Source organism: Vanessa tameamea, chromosome 20 (assembly GCF_037043105.1).
Source record: "Vanessa tameamea isolate UH-Manoa-2023 chromosome 20, ilVanTame1 primary haplotype, whole genome shotgun sequence".
Classification (NCBI taxonomy): Eukaryota; Metazoa; Arthropoda; class Insecta; order Lepidoptera; family Nymphalidae; genus Vanessa; species Vanessa tameamea.
The window spans coordinates 5895546-5922713 of record NC_087328.1 but is presented as its reverse complement, the minus strand read 5'-3'; the positions used below and the strand labels follow the sequence as shown (position 1 = coordinate 5922713).

Sequence of the window (27168 nt, the reverse complement as noted above, 5' to 3'; positions counted from 1 at the left end):
AGATATGCCGCAGACGGTACGAAATGCGCGCGCACTTAACCGCGCGCCGCCAATAACCCGTCGCAAAACGCGGCAAGCGCGCGCCTCTATCGATGAACAGTGAAACGTGCACACACCCGACTATATTGTGAAAATTTTGTGTTACAAATTACTAACAGTGAAAAGTACCTATATAACCTAACAAAAATATTAAAACATTTTATATTAACTAAGAAGTTTTTCACGGGATACATGTTAATACGTAAGTCCATTCATAAAATTCATTTTTCTCAATTTATATTTTAGCAGGAAATAAAAATATGTTGTAAATATATTTAAGTAAATATTTAAAAAAAAACAGTTTAATAAAACCTATTTTTTTATTTTACGTTTAATTAGAACAGGCCATAGTTTGTATATTTAAAATTTATTATAGAAAAAATATAGGTACATAAGTAAAAAATTACTTATATAGTATACTTTAAGCAATCAAATTTATTATCTAAAAGATTTTTTATCTGTTTGGCATACACACGTAATATTGATTATAGATAGTAGATTCAGATAAAATCAAACATATTTTTTTATTCATAACATTGCACGTATTATAATTACATTTGAGCACTAAAGTATCCGTATCATTGTGGGTATATCTCGCCATCAGTCCATATGTTTATGATACTCAAACAACGTTCGCATGCTTCTGCATAGCTGTTTATAGTTATGAAACCACATCGTCATTCAACGCTTGTATTCGACTTCATTAATCTAAACATTTTGGGTAACATAAATCCTAGTTGATTGAAAGATTGGTAATATATATATAGATCGTCTAATTGATTAATTGATAATTAAAAAAAATGATTAACGTGATAATTCTTTAAAAAAGTAAAAAAAATGTAGTAGGTAATATATATTTTTTTATATACTCAGTTAAGTTCAGTAGTTTTGTTAAAAAAAAAATTCTGTCATGGATTCATTTTATAACTCACAAAATTCCCTGCGATAATATTTTTTTTAAAATAAGGAGATTTTTTATATTATATATACGTTACATACCTTCTATTTAACATATCCATTCTCCGCCTGTATTGTAAGCATCACCTCTTTTTTTACTTATTAATTCTTACAATAATCTACGTAAAAACACGCCTAGATAATTAATAAAATATTAAATAAAAATATTATTTTTAAATCACTTGATTTTAAAAGTTTAGCATTGTATTGGTAAGTTTTTTAGATAATAGTGAATTAAGCCTTATTATCTATGAATAAAATATATAGAGTATAAATAGATAAGTAAATAAATCAGTATTCTATGTATCTCTAGGATAGAAGGTATCGCTCGCGAGAGCAGGCAATTGAGGTGAAAAACTTATACTTGATCCTTGTGTAAACAGTACGTACGTCAAAATTTCTTCTTTCGTCAAAAGTTATTTTATTACGTACATAATTAAATAAGTATATAAGTATATATTGAAAAGCGAATATTTTTATTTCGTTAAATTTAGTTCTAAATGAATAATTTTCGTTTAAACTGCACGAATAAATAAATAAATAAGAAAGGCAATAAATTATAAAAGCGTTCTCGTAATAAACAATAACTTAAGACGTATACCAAACCCTTATTGAATCATTAATCGAGCTGATATATTATTTATGATTATATTATTTATTTTTAAAAATGAATTGATTAGTGTGACAAGCAATACAAAAAAAAAAACAAATCGTTACTGTTGCCGAAATTTAATACTATAGCCAATATTGTCCTAGAAATCGCCCAGATTGTCTTTTTTCTCCCAAAATTTAAAAAATATATTAACTTAATATTATAACATTTACCCGAAACTATAAAGTAATATGCAATACTTCAATATCAATCAGATTAAAGGCTGGTGTTGACCCAAAATAAATTAGAATTATAGTTTATCTCCTCATAATATTAATAGGATCTCGGACGTTGAAGAAATAAAAATAATGTTTATCAAACGATTCATGTTTTTATAATTATGTGACTCATCTGAAGTAAGTACTTCCTATTCCAAAGGTAGTAATATTAATGCTTAGGATTAACGAAAGAAATTATAATTCTGATGGCGCATACTAAATAAGTAATTAAACTTACATTATATTAGTTTCCTCATTTATTCAGTATCATAACTATTGTTAATTATATTATATCTATCCCAGGAATTGGGAGGATATCTGTAGTGTTTACTACAGTACTTATATTCTCTATCTATCGTCATTATCATAATTTATTTTATATGCCTTAATACGTTAGTTTAGGTTATTTTAGTACATATATAATAAATGTTTAATTGCCATTAATTATTTAATAGCATACAATTTTATAAAATAAACCTAAAAAATATATAGGTAAGTTACGATCTAAATGACAAATTGTATTTATAATTTAAAATAATATTTATTCTCAATGAATTCGTGACTTTGAGAAGAAGTATTTAAGTTGTTTTACGGTTCCTGTTTTAACGGTCGTTACCAGAGGAAGAAATTACAGTGTCAGTTTATAACAGGTAAGTATTATTTAATTCGGGAATAGTTTAGATTTATATATATATCTGGGTTTATTCTTTATATAGTTACAGCTAATATAATTGCAAACTTGTTTAAGAAAAACCTTAAACTCTTCTCAGAGCACGATGAATGATCAGAATGTCAGAAATTAATATGCGACATTGACTGTCATCATTATGATATTTGAATTTTGAAGGATATACGCATCAAAATATTGTATCAGCGTGAATCAGTTTAATCTTTTCGAGAGTAAGATACACGGTTTTTATGGTATAGCACAATAAAGATAAATGACTTACGTCTCCGTGTCTAACTGCATTTGTTTAAAGCAAGTTACTGATAATCTTCATTACAGATACTTTGAAATACAAAGTTATTTTAACATTTTATATGAACAATTTTTATCGAGGTTATATTACGTAGGTTATTCTATAAACAGTTTATTTCGATTCTTATGAAATATTGCATACAAGTCGCAATTATCTTGAGATATAGAACGAAATATATACTTTATACACTTTAATAACTATAAGTCATTTTAAATTTATAAGAAAAATGGTAAATTAATTCATGTATAACACAACGGTGGATGATAGGAAGATTATAACAAAATAGTAAGAAATATATTTGAACTGGCATTACTCGTAGACTACTACGTACCTATTTCATTTGTACTGCTAAGTATATTCCATTCTTTGAGTGAGCCAGTGGGATTTAGATGAAGTACAAAGTAGGTACATTAAAACTTACTCTAGACATGTATTACACACACATTTACAATAAAATAACTAGCTAATACCTCGAACATCGTCAACAGGTCCGTAAATCACCATTCTAAAAATATAACTTTTATATAAATTTATTCTATACATTGTAAAAAACTGTTACATAATTATTTAAGCACAACATGAAATAGCCATATTCCAGGTTTCAGAGACATACTCTATTCCAACCATAACAAGAAAAAAGCCAAATAAACAACATTTCATCATTGATCAAGATCTTGATTAATTTATGATATTCACACTAAGAATTTCCGAAAAAATTGAGTTTTAAACAAAGTCAAAGTCAAAAATCTTTATTCGATATAGAATTTTATAATGTATTATAAATAAAGAAATATTAATCATAAATTCTTAGTAGTGCACAATATAGCTGGGTTTTTATTTTATTTTATTTTCATTAGGACAACCAACAGTAGATACAATATCACATCCAAATTAAAAAATTAAAAATTACATTTCAAAATTATCAAGGAAAAAGTTCTACTACTTACAAGTAGTCTCACCATGCATTATCATATTACACATTGTAATTATTGAAAATATGAATTAAACATAAGTATAATAATTAAAAATAAGAAATACAATACATTTTGAAACTATTATATAATAAATAATAATTAATAAGATAAACCATATATTAGAATTGGGCACAAATAAAATTCTTTATTTTTCGATTGAATTGAGGTGACATATGTCTAAAACTTTTACTTTAACACTGATGGTGATGTATAATAATGATAATCTCGATATGATGGAATTCCTACCTAGTTGCGTTTTATATAATCTGGTATAAAAGAAATAGCTCATATTACGGGAATTAATGTGAGGGACGTTTAAATAGAATTTTGATAAAAGTTCCGGACAGTCAATATTATTATTAAATAAATTAAATAACAATTTCATTGACAATATTTTTCGTCTATTCTCCAGACTTTTTATATTGTACAGATTGCATCTTTAATTATAAGACTTTGAATTTATCCTAAATCTATATGATAGTTGACGAAGAAACTTTTTTTGTATATTCTCGACTCTATTAATGTGCAATTTTTACACTGTGACCAAATTAAGCAACAATATTCTAATCTGTTACGCACGAAATAATTAACGAGACTTAAGACAGTTTCACTCCTTTTCAAATCTTTGGAGCATCTTAGAACAAAGCCTAGTGATTTGTTTGCTATATCAAGAGCTTTATCTATATGCAGTTTGAAATTCAATTTATTATCCAATATGATGCCTAAGTCACGAATCCTGTCAACTTCCTTTAATTCTATATTTTTTATATAATATTTGGATGGTATAATTTTCTTTTTACGAGTAAATTTTATGTGATAACATTTGTCAATATTCAGGATCATTATATTATTATCACATCACAAGATTTTCCTGTAATAAAACAACATCAGAAAATTGTTACTCTAGTTAATTTTAGATTATCTGCGTATAAACTCACGTGACAATCCTTAAATATTGGTACAATATCATTAATAAATATATTGAAAAACAATGGCCCTAAATTCGATCCTTGTGGGACTCCTGAGGAAGCAACGAATGGTTTAGAGTGGTGTCCATGGATTACCACACTTGAGATTCTACCCATTAAGTAAGTTTTGCACCACTCCAGCAGTCGATCTGAAATACCATATGATTTCAACTTACTTAAAAGAATGCAGTGATTAACCTTGTCGAAGGCCTTTGAGAAATCTGTATATATGGCATCCATTTGAAGGCCACTATCAATACATTCAGAAACATTAGAAACATGAAGCGACAGATTGGTCAAAGTAGAGCGTTTATTTATAAATCCATGCTGTTTGTCATTTATATAATTTTTGACGTGATTATATATATGTGTATAAATTAGGGATTCAAAAACTTTAGCCATAGTACAAATTATTGAAATTGGCCGATAATTAGCAATTAACTCATGTTTACCACATTTATATATAGGAATAATGCGTGTTTCTTTCCAAACTTCAGGAAATTATCCAGTTTCTCATGATCTGTTATAAATTATTGATAGTGGCAAACATATTGCCTTTGCACAATTAACTAGAAATATTGCAGGAATATTATCAGTTCCAGGTCCCTTGGCTATTTCAAGTCTTTTTATTTTATTATAAACATCCACTTGCGTAATTTTAAAATCTCCAATTTCGTTGTATGCACAAGTAATATTGAAATCTAGGCAATGAGACACGCTATCATCATTTTAAGTGTTCCTTTTTCCGAACCGGTGATAGTGTTTAATTTGACCATCAATAAGTGGGTAGCTTCTATGTTGAATAAAGGAATTTTAGTTTTAGTTTAATTAGTTATTAGCAAATCGCATGAAATACATATATCTAAGGTTTGTTTATCTTTCTTTCCCACTTCCATTGGAATAAGCTATAGAGACGACTTCGTTGGTCTAGTAGCTCGAGGTACTGTGTTAATGTGTATTTCATCATAAAATTCTCATTAGCAACCCGAAGTCACATGAAGCTCTTGAACCTGCGCTTAAACTCATTCTGGCCGGGTCGGATCGGTCTATATTTCTAAATATATCCAACACACGCCTTCCGTTGACCTGATCGACCAGACTGTGAATTGATAGATTTCAAAAACACGCCTTCAGAATGTGGAAATCGATTTCACGTAAGTAACATAAATAATTGAAAATACAAACGAACCACTTCGTAATGGAAAGATGACTTGAATCAACCTTCATTCCACACACACTTATGTATAAGCATGTTTTAAACTAGTCTAAACCCATTTTCATGTTCTGTAATTGGTTAATTTAATAAAATTAAATATCTTAGCTGAGTATTTTGTTTTTTAAAAAAAAATGTTTTTTAACATTTATAAGTACATTATTTGTTATAAAATTTCTAAATTCTAAAAAAATTATAATGCTTTATTTATGCCATCATAATTAACTTATTGTCTGTCAACCTTAAAAAATAATAAAGTATCCTCAGAAAATAAATAAATAATAAATATCTCAAATACATTAACATAGAAAGAAAAATCATTTATATATACCAAAAATTTAAAAGCACCTACAACTGATTCTTGTAGAACACATATTCTTCCTACAGATACAAAGGATTTTGACACTGATTAATTGTTTGACTTAAGTATGATATACTATGAGATCTAAAGCTTTAACGTTAACACTTTAAAGTTTTACCTTATATAAAAGCGCTACTCCCAAGTGTTTTGCTATAAACACTTAAGCCTCATGTAAATCATATGTTAATACATTTTGTGATTTCTATCTATATGATGTTTTTAATTTTAGCATTATTATCCAAATCTATCTATCATAAGTTTTATTTTATTTCACTGGAAAATTAAGAATATAAAAAATACTAGAGATAATATCTTCGGCTTACTTTGACAGATTATCTTTTTTAATATTTTTTTCGCACGCGGTAAATCGCGGTGCGAAATAAAATATATTTTATATTATTAGATACAACGATTACATTATAATTAAAAATAGGTTGATTTGTATTATGGCTTTCTCTGTTATCGTGAGCCACATCTGTCGGAGTGTGCTCGCGCATCACACGCCTATACAAACAAAACAGACGTAGGTAAATAGGTCGCTCAAAGATACGCAAAGTGTTGTAAATACATACATATACCCAGACAAGCGAGTGACAGGGAAAAAACACTATCGTAAGCTTGAATATAAAATTAATTTCGTGCAACAATATCATCGTTTATTAAAAAAAAACCAAATACGATATAAAAATATTATATCATTCCCAAATGTGTCAGGATGAACTTAAATACGTTATTATATGATAACCTTTTTAATATATGTTTTTCAATAAGGTTTTTTTAGCTACACGTATATCTTTTAAGTAAATCTAGTAAATTTTATATTTATATCATATCATCGAATTTCTAATTAAATTCTCTCAAAGTTTCCCAGTCGCAGGTGTTTTAAGGAGAGATATACGCCTACGAACGGTAAAAATTGCGAATTAGGAGTTTTTGCACCTAAAAGCATAACTAACTAACTTATAGGTTAAAACTATGTTAAATTTTTTAACAATAAAATCATATATTGTCGAGGTTATTCCAAATTCATCCGAGCGCCGAGAAATATTTGCGAATACAGTGCCCTGTTATATCTTCAAAAATAATTAAAAAAAAAAAAAAAATTAGATTCTTTAATATAAGTACTTGGTATACATGGATTTTGAAAATATGGGTTTAAGACAAAATTGCGGACGTTTGTACATATCATAGCATTTTTCTAATAAAAATTAGTTATTGTTTTGCCTATACAAAACTTAAGCAACGACAAAAAAATCCTATGACAAGATAACAACGTATTGAATAACCACAAAAAAAAATTAAGGCAATCGGTTTATTGGTTTTCGAGATATCTTGGGCACCGATTTGTAAAACGTGGTTTCGAGAAAAACACGTTTGAAGTTTGGAAGTGATTAAATTATAACATTTTGACAGCTGACATGGAGTCATCTGTAAGTCTTCTGTGATCAATGTCTTCTAAATTTTGGTGACGGCGCCGTATTCCATCGTCTTTTCTTGGGCTTATAGTCCGATCCGACCGATATTCCTTACACGTTCATGACTTCTAATGATGACGTGACAACATTATTGAACGTGCAAGTTGCAAAAAATGCAATGTTGACTATTTTGGTCCCGCTGAGAATCGTTTTTGGAGAGATCTTCCAAATAAGTTGGTTGAAGCTCTTGTTGCTGATTTGCGTGTATCAACGTGTCGTTTTAACAATTTATCATTGTTGAGGTCTTTGTAAAATGGTTTTATGGCATCTAACACCCTTTTTGAAAATGTTAAGTAATCGTGACAAAATTTCTTCAGTTGTCTATTACCTTTTGCCTATTGCTTACTTGCGGATCGGATCTTCAAGAACGGATGTCGTAGCTCCAGTTTTAAATTTTTTGGCACTAGAACTAAATTTGTCGTCGCTAAATTTCCCGTAAACTTTTATATCTGCGATCCATTTTTTTCAAAATCAACTGATATGGTAGCAACACAAAAGAAATTTTTGAAAGTCGTGCACGAGTTCTGCCTCTATCCACCGTAAAGTGTGTTACTTTACAGACGAACACGGGCGCGCTGCCGGAGATGATTCGCAAACTCGGCTGTAACTTTGTCATTTATCGCGATATTTACTTGATATTTTCACCAGATATTCTTGAGCTCTCAAGCTTTAAGAAAATGATTTTAAATTTTTCAACTATCCTAAGTGTATCCTCTTAATAATAACTAAATTTGAAAAATCACAGTTTTATGGTTTGTACCTATATAGGTTAATATTAACACTATTCCATTTCTACTTTGAAATGGTCTGTATTTATACGTATTAAATTGTCTTCATTCAATCGAAAGCAAATTTACTAATTGTATTAAAGTAGTATTTTATTTTAATTATTGTCTTTATTTTTCTTATATTTGTTTTGTAGTTATTATAATATTCATTAGATCGCCTCATTGGTCTTGTTGTATGATATAAGGCCACAGATACAGATTCTGAGTTAAAATCCTAGGTCATGCCGATGGTTAGTTATTGAGTTTTACTGTCGAAAATTCTCTGTAATAGCCTAAACTCTGAAGTTGAAGTTTGAAGTGTATACACCCCGTACCTCAGAAAGCACTTAAAGCTATCGGACCTGCGCCTAAACGTCTTCGGTCGTGTCGGATTTGCCGTTCCATCGGATTGTAAGAGATGGAATAGAGTGCATCTATGTTTGCATACACACTTAACTGATCTCCCTTGGGATTGTCTGCCGCAAACTAATGCTCCCGCTGAGGGAGGGCTGAGGTATCACACCAATCAAAATTATTTCTCTTATTAATAAGTAATCTATTTTAATATAAGTGACGGAATAGAAAGTGCACCAGGGTTTGCGCACAGTGTGTGCACACTTGTGCACTATAATACGTCCTGCGTGGTTGGCTGATCTCCCATGAGATTGGCCAACGTGACCGAAATCGTGCACAACATCATCATATATAATAATGTATATATTATATAGTATAGACTTTCAGTGCGGGGTACTTTATGATAGTCAAAGTGCTCCTATAAAATTATAATTATAGTGGAATTAACTATATAAATAACTGATTGTGTGAACATTTTTTATAATATTTCTTTTCGACAAATTAATAATTCACCTTACTTTCGGTATGACATCCATCGATTATAATATAAAAAATGTTGTATGTTTGGTATTTAATAATTTGTAAAGGTCGGACTTGGTGTTAAAGAGGTGGATATATTTCCTTGACCTTACTCGATTGAAAAAAAGTGTAGATACCACCCTCTCAGCAAATACTTCTCGGTTTGCTGGTTTGAAAAGTGTGTAAACTAGTGAAACTACAAACACAAGGGACCAAACTTCTTAGTTCCACAATATGAGTGACGTATCGACGGTGTGTATGGGTGATATATCTTAGGCCAAGAGACACCAAAAACCCTGACAGCATTGGATCGGCTGCAATATTAATCCATATTCCGTTTAAAGTGCAAAATTCTTAATGTAATCGTACAAGTCTGGGGTTTTAATATCACGAATGTCTATTCTCTAATTGAGACTGTTAATAGCCTATAGCTAATTAATAAATACCCTCACGCTTTTTGAAGAATTAAATTTGTATTTAACGAGTTTTTTTTCTTTTCACTTACTTAAAACGAGTATTAGTTTTTAGAAACTATATTGCTATCTTTAAAAAAGATTCACGTACTTTAAGGAGATTATTCTTAATCTTGAGGATAATATGATAAAACACTCTGGCTTTGTAAAGACAAGCGTAAACTGTTTAAATTTATATTAATATTTTCTTTTTTATAGATACATTATTTTTTTAAAGCAGCATTTCTAGTTATACAATGAAAATAATTATAGAAATTTCCTTATATATTTTAAACAATAACTCTCTCCATAATAAATTGAAATGAATAAATGATTATGTACTTATTTCAAAGTAGTCTATAAATTAATACACAATACATACAGTTTATTCTTTACTTGAAAACATATAAGTATTAATAACTGTTTGAGTTCAATAAAATCATAATAATAATTAAGTTATCATAATAATAATTATTACACTGGAACGGGCGGGTGCGACGAAAGAAGCGAGCTCGACGTGTGAGAGAGGTAAGATTGAGGTGTGTGAGTTGGAATGTAGGAACGATAACTGGAGGAGGAAGAGAGCTATTGATAGATAGGGATACATGGTAGTGGAATGACGAAGTGCAAAATATATGTGGAAACCGGCTGTCATGTTGTGAGGAAGGTCTTGAGCATGGATGTGGATGGATATAGAGGTAGGGGATGACCAAAGAAACGTTGGATGGATTGTATTAAAGAGGTTATGGTTATAAAGAATGTTACTTGTGAGATGACGTCCAACAGAGAAGTATGGTAGAAGACATGCTGCGCCGACCCCAAGCAAAATTGGGATAAGGGCAAGAGGATGATGATGATGATGAATTAAGTTATCCATTAATTATTTTGTTCTATCATTTTTGTATTATATTTATTTTGCGCATGACTACACTAAGATATTCATAATATATTAAAAATATAATTTACATAAAACAGCTTATCTTTAATTGAATACCCAATATTTATATAATGTACCATTAAGTTTGGTTTTGACGTTAATGTACATATATGGTTAATCAGTTCGGTTCCGATTTAGTTACGGTTCAGCTGAGGATAAGGCTAATTTTTATGAAGGATGGTCTAACTTGGTTTAGTAGAATTGGCATCGTGGTCGAATTTAACATACTAAAAATTTTTAAATAAAACTAAACGTTGTAAAATCATTAGTCTCAGACTAGTTATCACATAATATAGTTGTTAGTTGATAATCCGAGGAATAAAGTATAGATTAATACAATCCTTGAATGGACTGTTATCAAATCCAAGTGCTGTAAAAATACCAGATAGGCGCTGTGGTTTTTTATTTAAACGACAATTATGCAAGTTTGTATTGGCGACGCTTAGCGGATAATGCCTTTATCTGTTATATTTATCGCTCGTAACGTTGATAAAAATATCGTTTTTTATCTATTCCACAGTATACATGAAGGTTCTAATAATCGTCAGTCTTCAATATAATTCATTCGTTCATTCATTCATTACTATTTTTGCACACATAATTTTTCTGTACGTCTGTATAAAAAACTTTTGACTCGGTGGCGCTGCAATATGAATCGAAGATTTTTTTAACAATATGAGTTCGGGACGAATAGCTTTTACCAAATATAATGTTTAAGTTGCAGAAATGTAGATAGAAACAAAAAAAACACGTGGTAACTTATTGATGTCCGGATTTGAAATCGCGGTTTTTCGGTGTTCCACATGTGCTATCGACTGGGTCATCTCTCTTCGTACACACACACACATTAGTTCTAAAATATTTTTAGAAACTGTTATTAATATTTGTATTTAGTTTTCTAATTTGTCTTCGTATTCGAAGGTAAAACATTATAATATCTTCCGAAACCTAAGGACACATCTGTTAAGGCATCAATCATAAAGTAAATAGTATAAAACAGAGAATTAAAAAATTCCTTTACCTTACTTTGCCCAGATGTACTTTTACTTATCATACAGATAAGTTATAATGAATGACATATTACATTTTTTGTGGCTTTTATTTGTGCCAGTTATTGTACAGATTATTTCGTCAATATAAGATTTTAAATTAACATGGTTATTTTTATTACTAACAGTATTTAAAACGGGATATTTACCATGTTTTTTATTTTTATTTGGTGGAGCTCGATATTTCGACATTATCTACGAATGTCTCGTGAACAAGACATTCGTAGATAATCTCGTGAACAAGACATTCGTAGATAATGTCGAAATATCGAGCTCCACCAAATAAAAATAAAAAATATGGTAAATATCCCGTTTTAAATACTGTTTCGTCAATTTCACGTGCGTACATTTTATATTCAAAGCTTATTTGCATAGTAAGTGTCTATCAATACCACGTTTAATAATATACCAGTTTTCTTATTATGCTAAATTGAAACAAAACCAATGAAGTAAATGTAACTAGAGAAAAGCACAAAAACTCCGTGTTTCCTATTGATTTATTTATTAAAACTTTTTTAAACAACCAAAATGAACTTAGAGAAAAGGTTAACACTATGATCTAACTTTAAAATGAATACAATAGGTTGCTTTTGTTACTAGGTGTGCAAAATAAATGGACCTACAGGTGTCTTAACAGATGATTTCGGGTTCAAATCCAGGCAGGCACCACTGAATTTTCATGTGCTAATTTGTGTTTATAATTCATCTCGTGCTCGGCGGTGAAGGAAAACATCGTCAGGAAACCTGCATGTGTCTAATTTCAACGAAATTCTGCCACATGTGTATTCCGCCAACCCGCATTGGAGCAGCGTGGTAGAATATGCTCCAAACCTTCTCCTCAAAGGGAGAGGAGGCCTTTATCCCAGCAGTGGGAAATTTACAGGCTGCTAATGCTAAAAAAAAAAAAGGTGTCTGATAAAAGTCTACCACATGTGTTTTCACCACTGGTTAGTGGAGAATTGGAGTAGTGTAGTGGAATAAGCTCCAAACCTTTTCCTCGAAAACCGACAAGTAGTGTTCATTAACAGGCAGAAATTTTCTCACCCTTAAATACAATAATATTATAAAGATATTCATTACTTCGTAATTATAAATTCAGGCTTTAATCTTTAGTAATTTCGTTGTATTGTTAAATGGATATTCCGATTATTTAATCTAAAATAATCCCCAGATTATTATTGTCAAAATATATATAAAACTATTTATTTGAAAAATCGACAAAGACGATTCGAAGAGACGAGATCGATTAAGAAGAGTTTTAACCAACATCTTCTTAATCATTTATCCTCTAATTCAAATAAATCAATTGTGTACACATCAAGTAATTATTACTAACGACTTACTTGTATAAAAGATTGATTATTTCAATTTAGTAATTTGCTTGAAGTTTTTATTTCAGTGTATATAAACATTCTTTCATTCAAAGACAATGTTGCGAATAAATTCGGAGTAGATGAATGCTTGTGTACTTACAAAGTCAATTCTATTGGAACTCACGTGTTTTAGTAACAGACGTGCTGATAAAATATTGATGTTCAATATTTATAACAGAGAACAAGCTAGTAAGCGTCACGATCGCTTTATGTTTTGAACAATAGATACTTCGACGCGTGTACAAATACGTTAGTACTGTATATAATGTATCTATTATATTTTTATTCAAATGCTTTATATTTGAATAAAATTATAATTATTATCATAAAAAGGTAATATTCAGTATAAAGTAAGAAAACACTGTTTACTTTTATGATAATCACTTAATTAAAAGAATTTCCATTTTCGAAGCTGCTATGCTATTCTGTAAGAACTTACATTTTAGATCACTTCTATACATATGTTCAATAAAATTCCTATGGTATTCTTACGCGAATTAGATAAACACTAGCGACGTTTGAGATTTTTTTTGTTTGAGAACGTAAGTGAAGCGAACTAATTTTAAATGAGAAGTGATAACTTGTTCTTTAACAAAAATTATCACGTTCACATGAAAAAAGGTACGATTTTTGGTCAGTGCGACACTGTTTCAGACTTCCAGCAATTTGTGGCCGCAACAAAAAAAATTATATCTCTACGATATATATATATATATATTTTATTTATGTCGTAGTATTTACAAACAGAAGGATTTCCTTTTTTTGTATATAATATAGTCAGGCGGACCGGCAAATGATCCACCTGAGGGTAAGGCGTCCCCTAACACATAGACAACAAATTAACAATTCCTTACACCACCAATTCGCCAACAACCTTGCAAGCTTATTTATCGGTAGATGCACTGACTGAGTCACCATTCGAAACACAAAAATAATAAATATTTCTGTTTTGCCAAACAGCATAGCAGAATATCTGCCCTAGCAGCAAGTACTACGAACCAACCCCGGATTACTACTGAGAATTACTTGACAGAAAAACCAAATACGATTTATTGGCCCAACCAAATGGTTGTGTACTTGAAAGGTTCCGATTTGACGGGCAGATGTTTTTAGCAAATGTCATTATTACTTAGATTTGAGGAATCATAAATAAAAACACATTTTTTTTGTATGTATTATATGATATACAAAATAAAATATCATTAAACAATAATATTACGTCTATGAAGTGATTATTAAATATATATATACAGTGGAAAATAACAGTTAGAACAGCTATTACGCTAATTTGAAGAGCACCGTTATTTGAGTTACTATTATTGTATTCTAGTATGTGTACTTAAGAATAGTGAAAAACCGTAATAAATTAGCGCCCCGAGTGACGCGCCACGCCAATGGGTCATTGACTAATAAACATTGTCAAGTTCATGAACCCTCCATTTACTTTAGTTATTAAGTTAAAGGAATATCTACCGATGGTCGGTGCATACTACATGTTACTCAGAACTATATCAATACATTCTAACTATTATATGTAATATATTTTTCGTAGTTATTTATATATTACACACAACAGAAGATAAAACTATTTATTAAAGCTCTCTGAATATAAGATTTTTTTTTTTTTTTTGTTTGACATGGGTATTTTTATTACTATAAGTATTTAAAACGGGATATTTACTGTGCGTTGATAGTAATTATAGGCCCTAATTCTACTAACAATTTGACAGTTTATCGCAATCGAATCGAAACGTAATCGTTGCCGTTCAACTGAGTACCTATTTTACTAACGCAACGTTCAAGTTGCGATTCGGTCGTAGTTGAATCGAAATATTATCGGGATGGATCAGAAGTAATTCTCAGTTACGATTAAGCTGAGGTTAATTTGTATAAAAAATAGTCTTAGTTGGAATAGAATAGAATAAGGAACGTAACATTACCGTTATAAATATAATTAACACCAGGACGAACGATTTTATAAGTATAGAAGAAAAGAGATTGCATAATATACTCAAATAATTATTCTTTAGAAATAGGCGTAGAATAGAATAATAGAAACTCTTTAAATAATATAAATTAAATATAACGTCCAATTTTATTTATGTAATGACATCGAAGTTCATGTCACAAATCAACTTTTGAGTTATTTACATTTATTTATTAACATTTTTAGAATATTTTTTAGTAATGAGATGAGATAATTGAATAGACTGTATGTAACAATTTTATATTTGTCAATAAGGCAACTTTACCGTATTTATAAACATATATTTATTTTATTTTTTTATAAATACAGACTAGGTACCAACTTTATATTATTCCAAAACTTGAACATGCATAAAACGCAAATTTAGGAATATCGTTAAATAGCTTTTTAATAATGACAAGGGAATTGAAGAGATACTATGTTAATATGAACTAACTGCATGGTCTGGGGTACATAGAAGTGCAAGTGAAGAGTAGAGTACGGGTCAAATTATATTTAAATTATCATTTAAAACGAAAATAAAGTCTTCTCGGCAAGACTGTCGAACATTCGAACTTCGAAAAGGATTGGAGGCTTGTTCCGAAGCATTATTCTAGTGGGTATTGGTGACCATATGAACATATACATATATACATACATATATCTTACAATGTTTTTCCCAGACTATAATCTCATTGAAGTTTTTAATATTTAATTGCCTATTTTTATTCAAACTTATTATTTTAAATTAAAATATGTTCAATCATAATATTCAATAATGATCAATATGATTCAATAATGAATCATAATATTCAATCATTAAATATATCTATTGACAATTTTTAGGAAAACAATACTGTAAAATGCGAGCATTGTAAAACGATAGATTTTTGTTAATTAGATCACAATCACTAAAAAAATAATTTAATGTTAAGCTCAGAAGAATCCAGACTGGATTAGAATCCTAGGTTGGAGAAATCAAAAATCATAGGGCTTATCTGCCTAGAAATTATCAATAGCAATCCGGAGTTTGGGCGTTGGCGAGTTTACATTTCAATACCACGGAAAGCACATTAAGATCTCTACGAAATTGTCGAAATTATAAATCCAGTTGAATTGCCGTCTCGTCGCATTATGAGAGTCAGGGAATAGATAATAAGGTCTACAATATCTCCTACGGAGGAAACTAATCTCCATTGCGAACGGCCGCCGTTCTACTCTAAGCAACACACTCTATTGGCATTCCCCTCAAATTATTTATTTAATATGTTTCCTTAAATAAAAAGTTTAATGTGATAAGAAGCTTATAAAGAATAACTTGTTCGCAGATGTTAGTGACACGATAGTGATCGTGAGATGGGAGAACAAGTAAAACGGGTAGGGCGAGCGCGCTGACTGGGCATGTGGGCGCGCGCGGCGCGAATCCTGCGGCGCGTGGCGTTGCTGGTCCCGCTGTTGTTGACCGCGCTGGCGCTACTGCTGCTGCCGCGCCCTCCACCCTTCAGCACCTCAGCGCGGCTCCCATCACCACCATCAACCCAACCATTAGTCAGAGATGAAACTCACGCCCAAGTACATAATATTTACCTTAGTAAATTATAATTATTCCACTTGATTGTTCTAAATTTAGTCTTAAACACATCTTTATACCGAGATTAATAATATAATTATTGTTTCAGAACTCCATAACAGAAAATGAAATTATATTTAACGAAGAAGGCGATGAGTTTTCTAAACGACCATGGTTCATATCTGGAGGTGAACAACGTCCAAAACGTCATGAACCTCATGCTAAGATCTTCCCCGAAGATTCTCCAGGTGATGACAGGTAAAAAACGTCATTTAACCAAGCCTATCTCATACTTTAATATGACAAATATAAAATGAATACTTATAAAAACAAAAACATATTGAAATTGTATATTATAAGAACCTAGCCGGGTACCGGATGAGATATTATATCGGAAACTTTATAAAGAAGTCTTTTCCTCATAATCACTACTCTAAACTCCGCTTTCCATGTTTCCATGCTATCATTATTCATCGCCATTTTAGCCAACTACCATGCATGCTTTTATCACAAATTTCATGCTCTTAAGGTATGAAATTTCAAAAACACTATACCCATTATCTTTTACTCTCAAATAAAACCGATTTATATATTTAAGCATAGAAAAAGATGAACCTTTATACAAATTTTCAAAAATGATGATCTTCCATATACATAAACTTTTGTCTTATGTTTCATCCGATTAGGAGCCAATTTTGAAAAAAAAGCTTTCGTAGTTAAACGTCTTAGTTTCTTTAAAATATGTCTTTAACTCATTAACATGGCTTATGAATTCGTCATTTCTGATGTTTGGTAACTCTTACTGAGTTGACGAGTTTCTGTACAAACTTCCATCTTGATGAGTTTTAAAAAAGCCGTTACCGACATTCCATAAAAAATCCTGTGCAAAATATCATCCCGTAGACCGAACGGTTTAGGTTTTGCGTTATATAAGTTTGCAAATTTAGATACTTTACATTTGGGTACTTATCTCATTTTAATAACTTAGAAATGTGTGATGTCTTACTCCAATTATGAATATACTATGTTTATTATAATATTAGCCGGACGTAATCAATCTGAAAAAATTGAAGCAATGTTTCTAAAATACATTGTAATTTATATAACATTTACGTTGGTACTAGATAGATTATTTTTATATTGTATTCGCAGTCGTGCAATTAGAGTTTTATGAAAATATCACTAAATAATATAATGCGATTACTTTCGATCGCCAAGCAATCTGCGCCTGTATTGAGATGACGTGATACAACCACAAAAACAATTACAATTCGGGCCAACGTCTAATACGTTTTAATTCAATTTTGTAATGTCTCCAAAAATTATGTTTTAAATTAAGTAATAAGTAGCATAAAGGGCAATATTATTTTACGTATTTCTGTACTTTTTTTAAAACAAATTTATTTATCGTCTTCTTCGTTCTTGTTCTTATTTGAAGTCTAATAGTAATGTAGAGTCGAACGTGATACATGAAAGATAAGATTTGATTTTTAGTTGTATTTTACGATTAGTCTAAATGTGTAAAAACCTACACATATATAAAATTCATTTTGAGAGGATTATCAGTTTTAATATTTTAAAAAATGTCTTTAGTCACATTTTATTCGTGATATTAATGAAATGCTATGAAAACATTTAAAACGATTATTTTCAGTGATTCTCGAAACTGTTACTGCCAATACCGAAGCAAAACTTTGTTGCATTTAAAACTTGGCTCAGATTCAGAAAATAATTATATGTATATTTTATTATAACAATTAAAAGGAGATTCGAGTGTTTATTTTAAAATATCTATATTAAACAAGCATTTTATTTAGGGCGGTCCCCTATAGATATCATCGGCAGCAATCTACAATAAAACATTCTAAGATTTAATTTTGACCTTTACGTACAGTAGTGCCACATTGACGAGCATTCGCCTGTTATATAATATTCTAAAATTCGATTTTGAGTATTCTCCTACAGTCGAGTCGGTTGTTTTTACACTGTAATGCAAGATTATTCTCTTTTATTGACGTGGCGTGGTGGAATATGTTCCAAACCTTCTCCTCAAAGGGAGAGGAGGCCTTAGCCCAGCAGTGGGAAATTTACAGGCTCCTAATGGACGTAATAATTGACGACTTCCTCGTTGGTCTCGTAACTAAATATAGGACATCGGCTCAAATCCCAGGTTGGACCGATAAAATGTTATTGTGTTTATTAAGCCTAAACTCTTTCTGTTCGATTCGGAGTGTCCCTTGAGTTTGGCCGCTGGAGCCGAAATCGGTCAAAATTACATCATTATCTCACTGATGTAATGTTCCAAGTTGTATCATTAAAGGTTGCGTACTGTAATGCTTAGCTCTTCTAACTCATTTATGTTATTCTCGAATCTGAACTGTTACAATGCAAGATAATGCTCCCGCTGAGGGAGGGCTGAGGTATCGCATCAATCAAAACTATTTCTCTTTTCATCATAAGTTAATTTATTGCTTCCACATTATATCTTACACACTTATGTTGAAAACAATTTTCTCAAACAGGATTGTCGAGCAATTAATGTATACGTTGCCAAAAGATGAAGACGTGCCTATCAAGAAAATATTATTAGCGAACGGGTTAGGAACCTGGGGGGTATCAGGTGGAAGAACCGAGTTCATCAGGAACAAATGTCCCGTTGATCGGTGCACGTTAACAGCGGACTCACGGGAGGCCGCCACGGCTGATGCTATATTGTATAAAGACCACCATACACCCTTCAATGTTAAAAGACCAATTAATCAGGTAACGACATAAATATAGTCTTTTGTCATTATAGATTATGATTACATTTAAATTAACCTAGTAATTTATATTCGCAGTAATTTATAGTTAACCTAGTTGTAATATATATTTATTAATCTTTATAGAATAATAAATAATTGTTAGTTGAAGTATGGACGCAAATTTAATAAGCCCACCCACATGCATTTCACATATTAGATTAGTACCTGACGGTCTTTATTTCTATATTCGACATTCTGCTTTATGATTTCAGATTTGGATACTATATTATTTAGAATGTCCATATCACACAGCATCTCTTCGTCCTACGTCCCTGGACGTATTCAACTGGACGGCGACTTATCGTCGGGATTCGGACATAGTTGCTCCATACGAGCGATGGGTTTATCACGATGCATTAAACACAGAGAAAGACTTAGAGAGGAACTATGCTGCAAATAAAACAAAAAAGGTACATTTTTTTAATTATATTTTATTTGAACATGTCACAAAAATTATAAATAAAAAAATCTCTAGTAATCTCAATGCGCATTTTTTGTTCTTAACAAATTTTCAATCACGTTTTGGCAAAGTTTTAATTAAACACTAACGGTCTTATTCATAATAAGTTATCGGAGGTTTAAAACCTCGCTAAAAGTAGATTGTCAAAAAGTGTTATTCATAATCGTTCGATAACACTAAAACGTTCGATAAACCTCCGATAAAGTGTCTTTGATTTATACAAGCTAAGACCCTACTATAAACCTTCGATAAACGTATATTAGCAAGAAACATGGCCGACTTTGATCAGCTGACGTTTGCAATGACATTTGATTTCTAATACATATCCGACATCGCAATTTTTGTTAAAATAAATCTTACGTATTTTCCTAAATATGCAAGCATTACAAGCCCTGGAAAGTATTGCGGAGATCGAAAAAACAGTAATAGCAAAATTAGATTTAAAAAGCACCTCTCTTTTAATTCATTCCAGGCCACCACTTTCAGTGCATTAGAGTTCGTGTCGGTGTTCTTATTTTCGATAGCACGAACTCTCTCCTTCACTAGATCTTTTAAGATAATCTTAAGAAGCAAAAACAGTAAATGTTACAAATGCATGCGTGAAAATTACAGTGCAAAATTGTAGACTTGCAAATATAATAAAACTGTTACACTAACCTTATCTTCTTCTACCCAATTTTCACTTCTCTGTCTTTTGTTGGTATTAATTTTACTCATTTTTAATTATAAATATTACGTATACGTAGTGAAAGATGCGATGTTTGACAAAAGATACATTTTTTTAAAATTCGTATCTGTCCACAGATTAAAAACTCGTTGAAACTATTTTCTACCATTCACATTTTACCATTTTTTTACCGAATGGCAATATTATGTACAATAACGGCATTATATTTATCGGAGGTTTATCGAACGATTATGAATAAAGATTTTTATCGAACGTTTGATAGGCTTCAATGACGTTTTAACTAATATAGGTTTATACCTTCGATAAGTGTTTCATTATGAATAAGACCGAAATGTTTACCCAAAGTGTCAATGTCAAATTTATTTTAATCAAAGACTCACATTTTATAGGTTTGTTTAAACCGGTAATAATTCTTAATTACACAAATAAAACAGACTCCCACAGAGTCACTATTCGATATACATACAAGTACGTCATATGAACACACGTACATGCACGTGTTTATAAGGAATGCTTAATACGACAATAAAATCAGTTTTCAAATACAAAATCAACTCCAAATATAAAGCCTACCACAAAAGGCATCTGAATATTCATTACTAACTCGTTAAATGATTCTATCAATCAATAATCTTTGTTCGATCAGGCTAAAGGTATTTTATTATGAGTACAGGAAATATTACGCATTTATAATCATATCATCAGGTTGTATATATATACAACCTGCAAGCAGAGCCGTCTCAAACTATCCTGGGGCCCTTGGACACCCATGAATTTGGGGTCATTTTGGTAGATATTTACTACCATGTACAAATAATTTGCTTATATCTTAAGGCTATAGTATATATATTTCTATCATGAAGTGCACGTCTATAGCTTTCTACTTTTAATATCGACTATCGTCAAGCCTAGCCTTTTGATAAATACGTTAGTTATTTCTTACAAATATTACAATTTCGAAAATATAATGTATAGCAGTTAACGTAAGCATAAACGTGTGAAACAAATTGTTGGTTCTCTAAGGATGGGGGCCCTGGGCACGTGCCCCGTGTGCCCTATGCTAAAGACGGTAATGCCTGCAAGGAATTGTGCATTCAATGACCAAGTAGTTATGCATGATTTTCTCGCGGGCCGCGATTTTGAGTAGATTAGAATTCTAGGTGTTATAGGTTCATTAAATATGAAAACGAGCTTGTTATTTTTCACAATGACGTCATGAAACTTATGTAATAGTGTACTCAAACTGTAAACTGTATAATTTTAGTATTTAAAATTTATACCTAGTCTCATTATTTTGTGTACTATTCAATGTTTTTTGTTATTTATATTCCAGAAATTAAACAGATTTGTAATAAGGTCAGAATCAGACACACACACACACAAACTTCTATACATAAACAAATAGATAGGTAAATGAATTCTTTATCGCATGAATTAGAATAATGACCGAAAATGCTCTTTGAACTTCTTCTCGTAAATGAAAATAGACATGCTAGTGTCGATCAGTATTGCAGTGAGTTTTAAAGTCTCGATATTTAATCAATAGAGTTGTAATAGACACGCAACAGAAGTTGAATATTGTAACGACGTAGAAAATTACAAAGATACAAGAAAGTTAAACGTTATCGAAATTAGTTAATTGATAAATTATTAAGCAAAATAAGAGAAAGGAGTGATTAACCCTGCGACGTAGTAATTCAAGAATAAGCTTGAGATCTTAATAATATTACCCGTGATTGGAGATACTACATCCTTCTGACGTATAGAATTATACATTATTATAAAAATAAAATCCTAACATACATACAGTCAGAGTTGAAGTTTACCTAATAGAAATGGTTCGACTGCTATCTTAGTGGATCATTATTACTATCAACTATTAAATATGCGTAAACAGTTATACAATATTTTTCGATAACTTATTCTGGAAATACGCTTGGACAAAGCTGAGTAGGTCTCAGGAACAGAAGAGGAAAAATCATTGAAGATTTTTCAAACGTTACAATTTAATGCCAACTAAAAAGTAGCAGATTTTCGTGACAAAATTATTTAACAATTATATTATTAGTCGAACTGATTATGCATTTAAGCAAGTCAGTAGACGAAAGAGGCACTTGCCGCGATAGTGCTATAGGGCCAATATAAAATAAGTCGTACCTAATATGGATTTATATTTGTATTATTTGTTGAGAGTGTATCATGATTGGAATAATAATACTGTCTTGATGTGTTAGTTACTTTAAACTGAAAACGGAGTTTTTTTTATAAATTGACCTCTAAATGAATATGTAAGTACAATCTGCCACATTAAATACAAACATATATCTCAATCACAGGTCGCATGGTTCGTCTCAAACTGCCACGCCAGGAACCGACGTTTACAATATGCCAGACAATTGTCTAAGTTCATTCCGGTCGATATCTACGGCGCATGCGGCTCCCACCACTGTCCGCGCGCTGATCCCAACTGTTTGGAAATGTTGGATAAGGAGTATAAGTTTTATCTGGCTTTCGAAAATTCTAACTGTCGTGATTACGTCACTGAGAAATTTTTCGTAAACGGATTGCAGTAAGTGTCTTTTTATATTATTTTGTCCTTTTATATAAATATACTTCGTTTATTACATCAGTCCTAGTATGAATAAGCAAGTATTATTACAAACGCAGAGTTATATGAATGTTAGAATTCCTTCACCATAATGACATTGGAAATGTGTATGGCTAATGCCACTAAACGCCTGTACACGTACTAGCCGATATAGAGATTGTCAGAACTCTCTCTAACAACTCTTACTACACATAGTATATGACTTAATTCAAAGAAACAGAGTGCCCTTAGCCGCTCTAATGGGGCAATCTTAAACCGCCTGGTGGACACTTTTACCTTTCACAAGATCACTTAGGTCTATGAAAATAAAAACTCTTATCCTTCTGTTTCTAATTTTTTCTAGTAAAGTAACAATTGAATTTGGCAACGTTATAATTACTTAAAACAACGTTAATGATATTCGTAAATCTTGTATATGTAGATAAGTGTTTATTTTAATTAATAAGTATTTTATTTTTCCAACTGTAACATGTTATCAGAAAATAATCGTAACGAATTTATTGTTACCTCAAGGGCATAGCGATAAGAAAGTTCTAAAACCGTATACGTTTATGATTATGAAAAAACTAACGACTCATTTATATTTTCTAATTTTCTAACAAAATTACATGAGTCGTCAAATTATATGAACTATTTAAATGATTTGTAGAATTTGATAATCTTGACATATTGGTTATGTCAAGCTTTTACATTATTGCATGTAAATCAAAATATATTTAGAATACAGAATTATTGTTAAAAAAAAAGTATAATAAAATTAAAATCTGTAAAAAAAGTAGCATACAATTATGCTAATACTATTTTGAAATTAAAACATTAAAATCGTATCATTGGTTTTCACAACACAACGTCGTGTCGTAAATCGTACCACGACGCGACGTCGTATCGCGTACCCCTTTGTTTTGACCTAATGAGATACGTTGTTTTCGCACACAGCACATAGTACGTATAAACTCTTCTTTTAATTAAGTGTGGTTTTAATTAATTTACTTACAATTATACATCTCTAATCAAATTTGATTTCAAGCATAATTTAACAATCTTGTTAGCTCTTAACTCAATTCAATACTATTATAACTATCTTATTTTTTGTATAAATCCGATTAAGCCGTTACGCTGTTAAAAATAAAAAATAAATAACGAAAAAAATCCGAAGTGTCTTTGAATTTTCCATATTTTATTATTTGGAAATTTCTGTGGAAGTAAACTTAAACTAGACATTTAAATAAGTTTTTGAAGGCGATAATATTTAATATACATATAATTTACGTTAAAGAAAATTTTCAAAGATCAAAGTATAAAATAATTAGTATTTAAATTACCAAAAATTACAAATCCATTATTTATGGCCTATTAGTATTCTTTACGGCTGATAAAGTTTAGGCAAAATCTAACTTTTGTAAAAAAAATATTTTAGTTTTCAAAATAAGAGGTTTTAATTTTTAACTCTGTATAAACAACGCTAATATGGCAAAAACACGACGTCAAACCGGTGCACCGCGCGAAATCATGGCACAATGCGACTTAACATCGTAACGTGTATGTTTTGGCCCTTAAAAGAAACACGTATCATTGCTTAACCTCTATCTTGTTTATCCTACTTTTCTACCTTATATTAAATACCGTAAAGTATAACTTAGTCAATATTTTTATTCAAATTGATTCCCACTCAGCGAATATATCGAATGGAATGAATATATCTACGTCCTACACACAAAAAACCAAAATACTTATTTATCTCTCTTAGGACTTCTTTTTCAAATTTGAATGTGGCTAAACATTGAATTTTTACATCCTTCTTTTTTCAATCATAAATTAATTTATAAAAGATTGTTAAATTTTACTTTGTAATCTAATGCCTAATAATATTGTAATCAAATATGAAAAAAAAAATTAATACTCCTCGTCCACTTTAACCCACAGAAACCACCTCTGTTTTTGCGGTGTTGTTTTCGTAATATTATTATAATTATATTTTGTAACAATATACTTATCATTTTAATTGTTATTTACCAGACATGACGTCGTACCCATAGTAATGGGAGCACGTCCCCCCGAATATGCAGCAGTGGCGCCACATAATTCATACATTCACGTCGAAGAATTCGCAGGACCAGAAGAGTTAGCTGCTTATCTGCAACGCTTAGACGAGGATGACACACTTTACAACTCATATTTCAAGTGGAAAGTAAGTACCACAACTGGACTATAGTTAAAGGGCTCTTAGGACATATCGTTTTAACCCAAGCTAGGGCGGCATTTCTCAAGTCAAGAATGGAGTTTGTAGTGTTTGTTTGAGTTCATCTGACTATGATCACATCACTATCATAGTCAGATAAACTAGCAATCCAGAACGACCACACCAATGGTACCGGGACCAATGGCTTCACGTGTTTTCTGAGCCACGGAAGTGTAACACTGAGAGAAACCCAATTACTTTTATGACCTCGACTTGAGATTCAAAGATTAATCATTGTATCGTTTTTAATATCGGTTACCCAACATAACATTGACTTACAGGGCACTGGCGAATTCATTAATACGTACTTCTTCTGTCGCGTGTGTGCGATGGTCCACGCAAACGGCCGGCGCCAGCGTAGTGCTCACTACACCGACGTGCAGGCGTGGTGGCGCGACGGCGCCTGTACGCGCACTGAGTGGCGCGCCACGCGTGATCAGCAAAGCCTACGAGACCCGCCATAATCAATTAGCTGTATATTAAAAAAACCCTTAATTCTTAATTGACAACCAAAAGACAAGGTCAGGACAGAACTACGTAGAACATCCATTGTACCTACATTTTAAAGGCAATTTGATTTTTGAGACAGTCATTAAAGGCACATTACGCTCGAGCTTTATCGTCGCATCTCTGTAAATTGCAACCCCAAAAATGGTCCTATAAAGATATTTAACCACACATGTGAAATATCGATAAATATTTAATCTTTAAATTAAAATCGCATCATTAACGTGGATTACTTTGAAAAGACGACCTAATTCTCTTAAGCACAAAATATTAAGTGTTACTTAAATTTTATTTCTAGTTTTAATAAAATATTTTATAAAACGTGTTTTTTTTAAGTGGGAAAGTATGTGGGGAAATCTTAAAAATATATTAATTACATTAAGTATTATAATCTAAACAGTTTCAGTCAAGCATTAGTTGTTCATATTTTTTGTTCTTTCTATCTATCTACTTCGAATCGGTGGTAATGGCTACAATTATTGCACACATAGACTGATATAACAACGGCAAAAAATGGGATATGATTAAGTGTATATGTTGTTCTAAGAACGAAAATGGAATTTTTACAGAAAATATTCGTTTGACCAAAAACATGGCATATAATTAAAAAAAATGGCAACAATAATTGTACCAAAAATGAACTTTTATCATCTATAACGTTATGCCTTAAAATTTTCCTATACCGTCTCAGTTAAAAAATTACACGATAATATATTGTTTATTAAGTATTTGTTATGTTAAAGTAGTTAATTGAATAGTGTACTTATTGTACGACAATTTTTGATTTTGATTTTTTTGCGAATTGTACTTAGTTCAAAAACATTCCAGCTACCATAATTTAAAAAAAAATTACTATTCGCGTCCATTATGAATATTTGTCCACGACGGCGTTGAATTTACTCTATACATAGTATGATATTATATGTATTACGTCGATAGAATATTTTGAATCATGTTATAGTTGCAATTACTATATCGAGGATTTTGAAAAACGAGAATATTCTTAAATTAATTGTTAAATTATTTATGCTTACTTCG

The 27168-nt window shown here is 30.9% G+C and overlaps 1 protein-coding gene across 1 annotated transcript; it reads left to right on the top strand.

The window, feature by feature from the left end:
• LOC113401542 (glycoprotein 3-alpha-L-fucosyltransferase A) lies at positions 1-26643 on the top strand. Its single transcript, XM_026641483.2, has 8 exons — positions 1-241; positions 16583-16826; positions 16934-17082; positions 19347-19587; positions 19841-20038; positions 23113-23345; positions 25401-25572; positions 25905-26643. The coding sequence occupies exons 2-8, from the start codon at positions 16656-16658 to the stop codon at positions 26085-26087; spliced, it is 1347 nt and encodes a 448-aa protein (XP_026497268.1). The 5' UTR covers positions 1-241; positions 16583-16655; the 3' UTR covers positions 26088-26643.
• Positions 26644-27168: the final 525 nt, after the last annotated feature.

What these genes read in the sequence shown, in the direction of transcription:
- LOC113401542 (XM_026641483.2), top strand. Translation starts at nt 16,656, where the DNA reads ATGTGGGCGCGCGCGGCGCGAATCCTGCGGCGCGTGGCGTTGCTGGTC. An exon ending in TTAAAAGACCAATTAATCAG is followed by an intron (nt 19,588 to 19,840) that starts GTAACGACATAA and finishes TTATGATTTCAG; the next exon opens with ATTTGGATACTATATTATTT. An exon ending in CTGCAAATAAAACAAAAAAG is followed by an intron (nt 20,039 to 23,112) that starts GTACATTTTTTT and finishes TCTCAATCACAG; the next exon opens with GTCGCATGGTTCGTCTCAAA.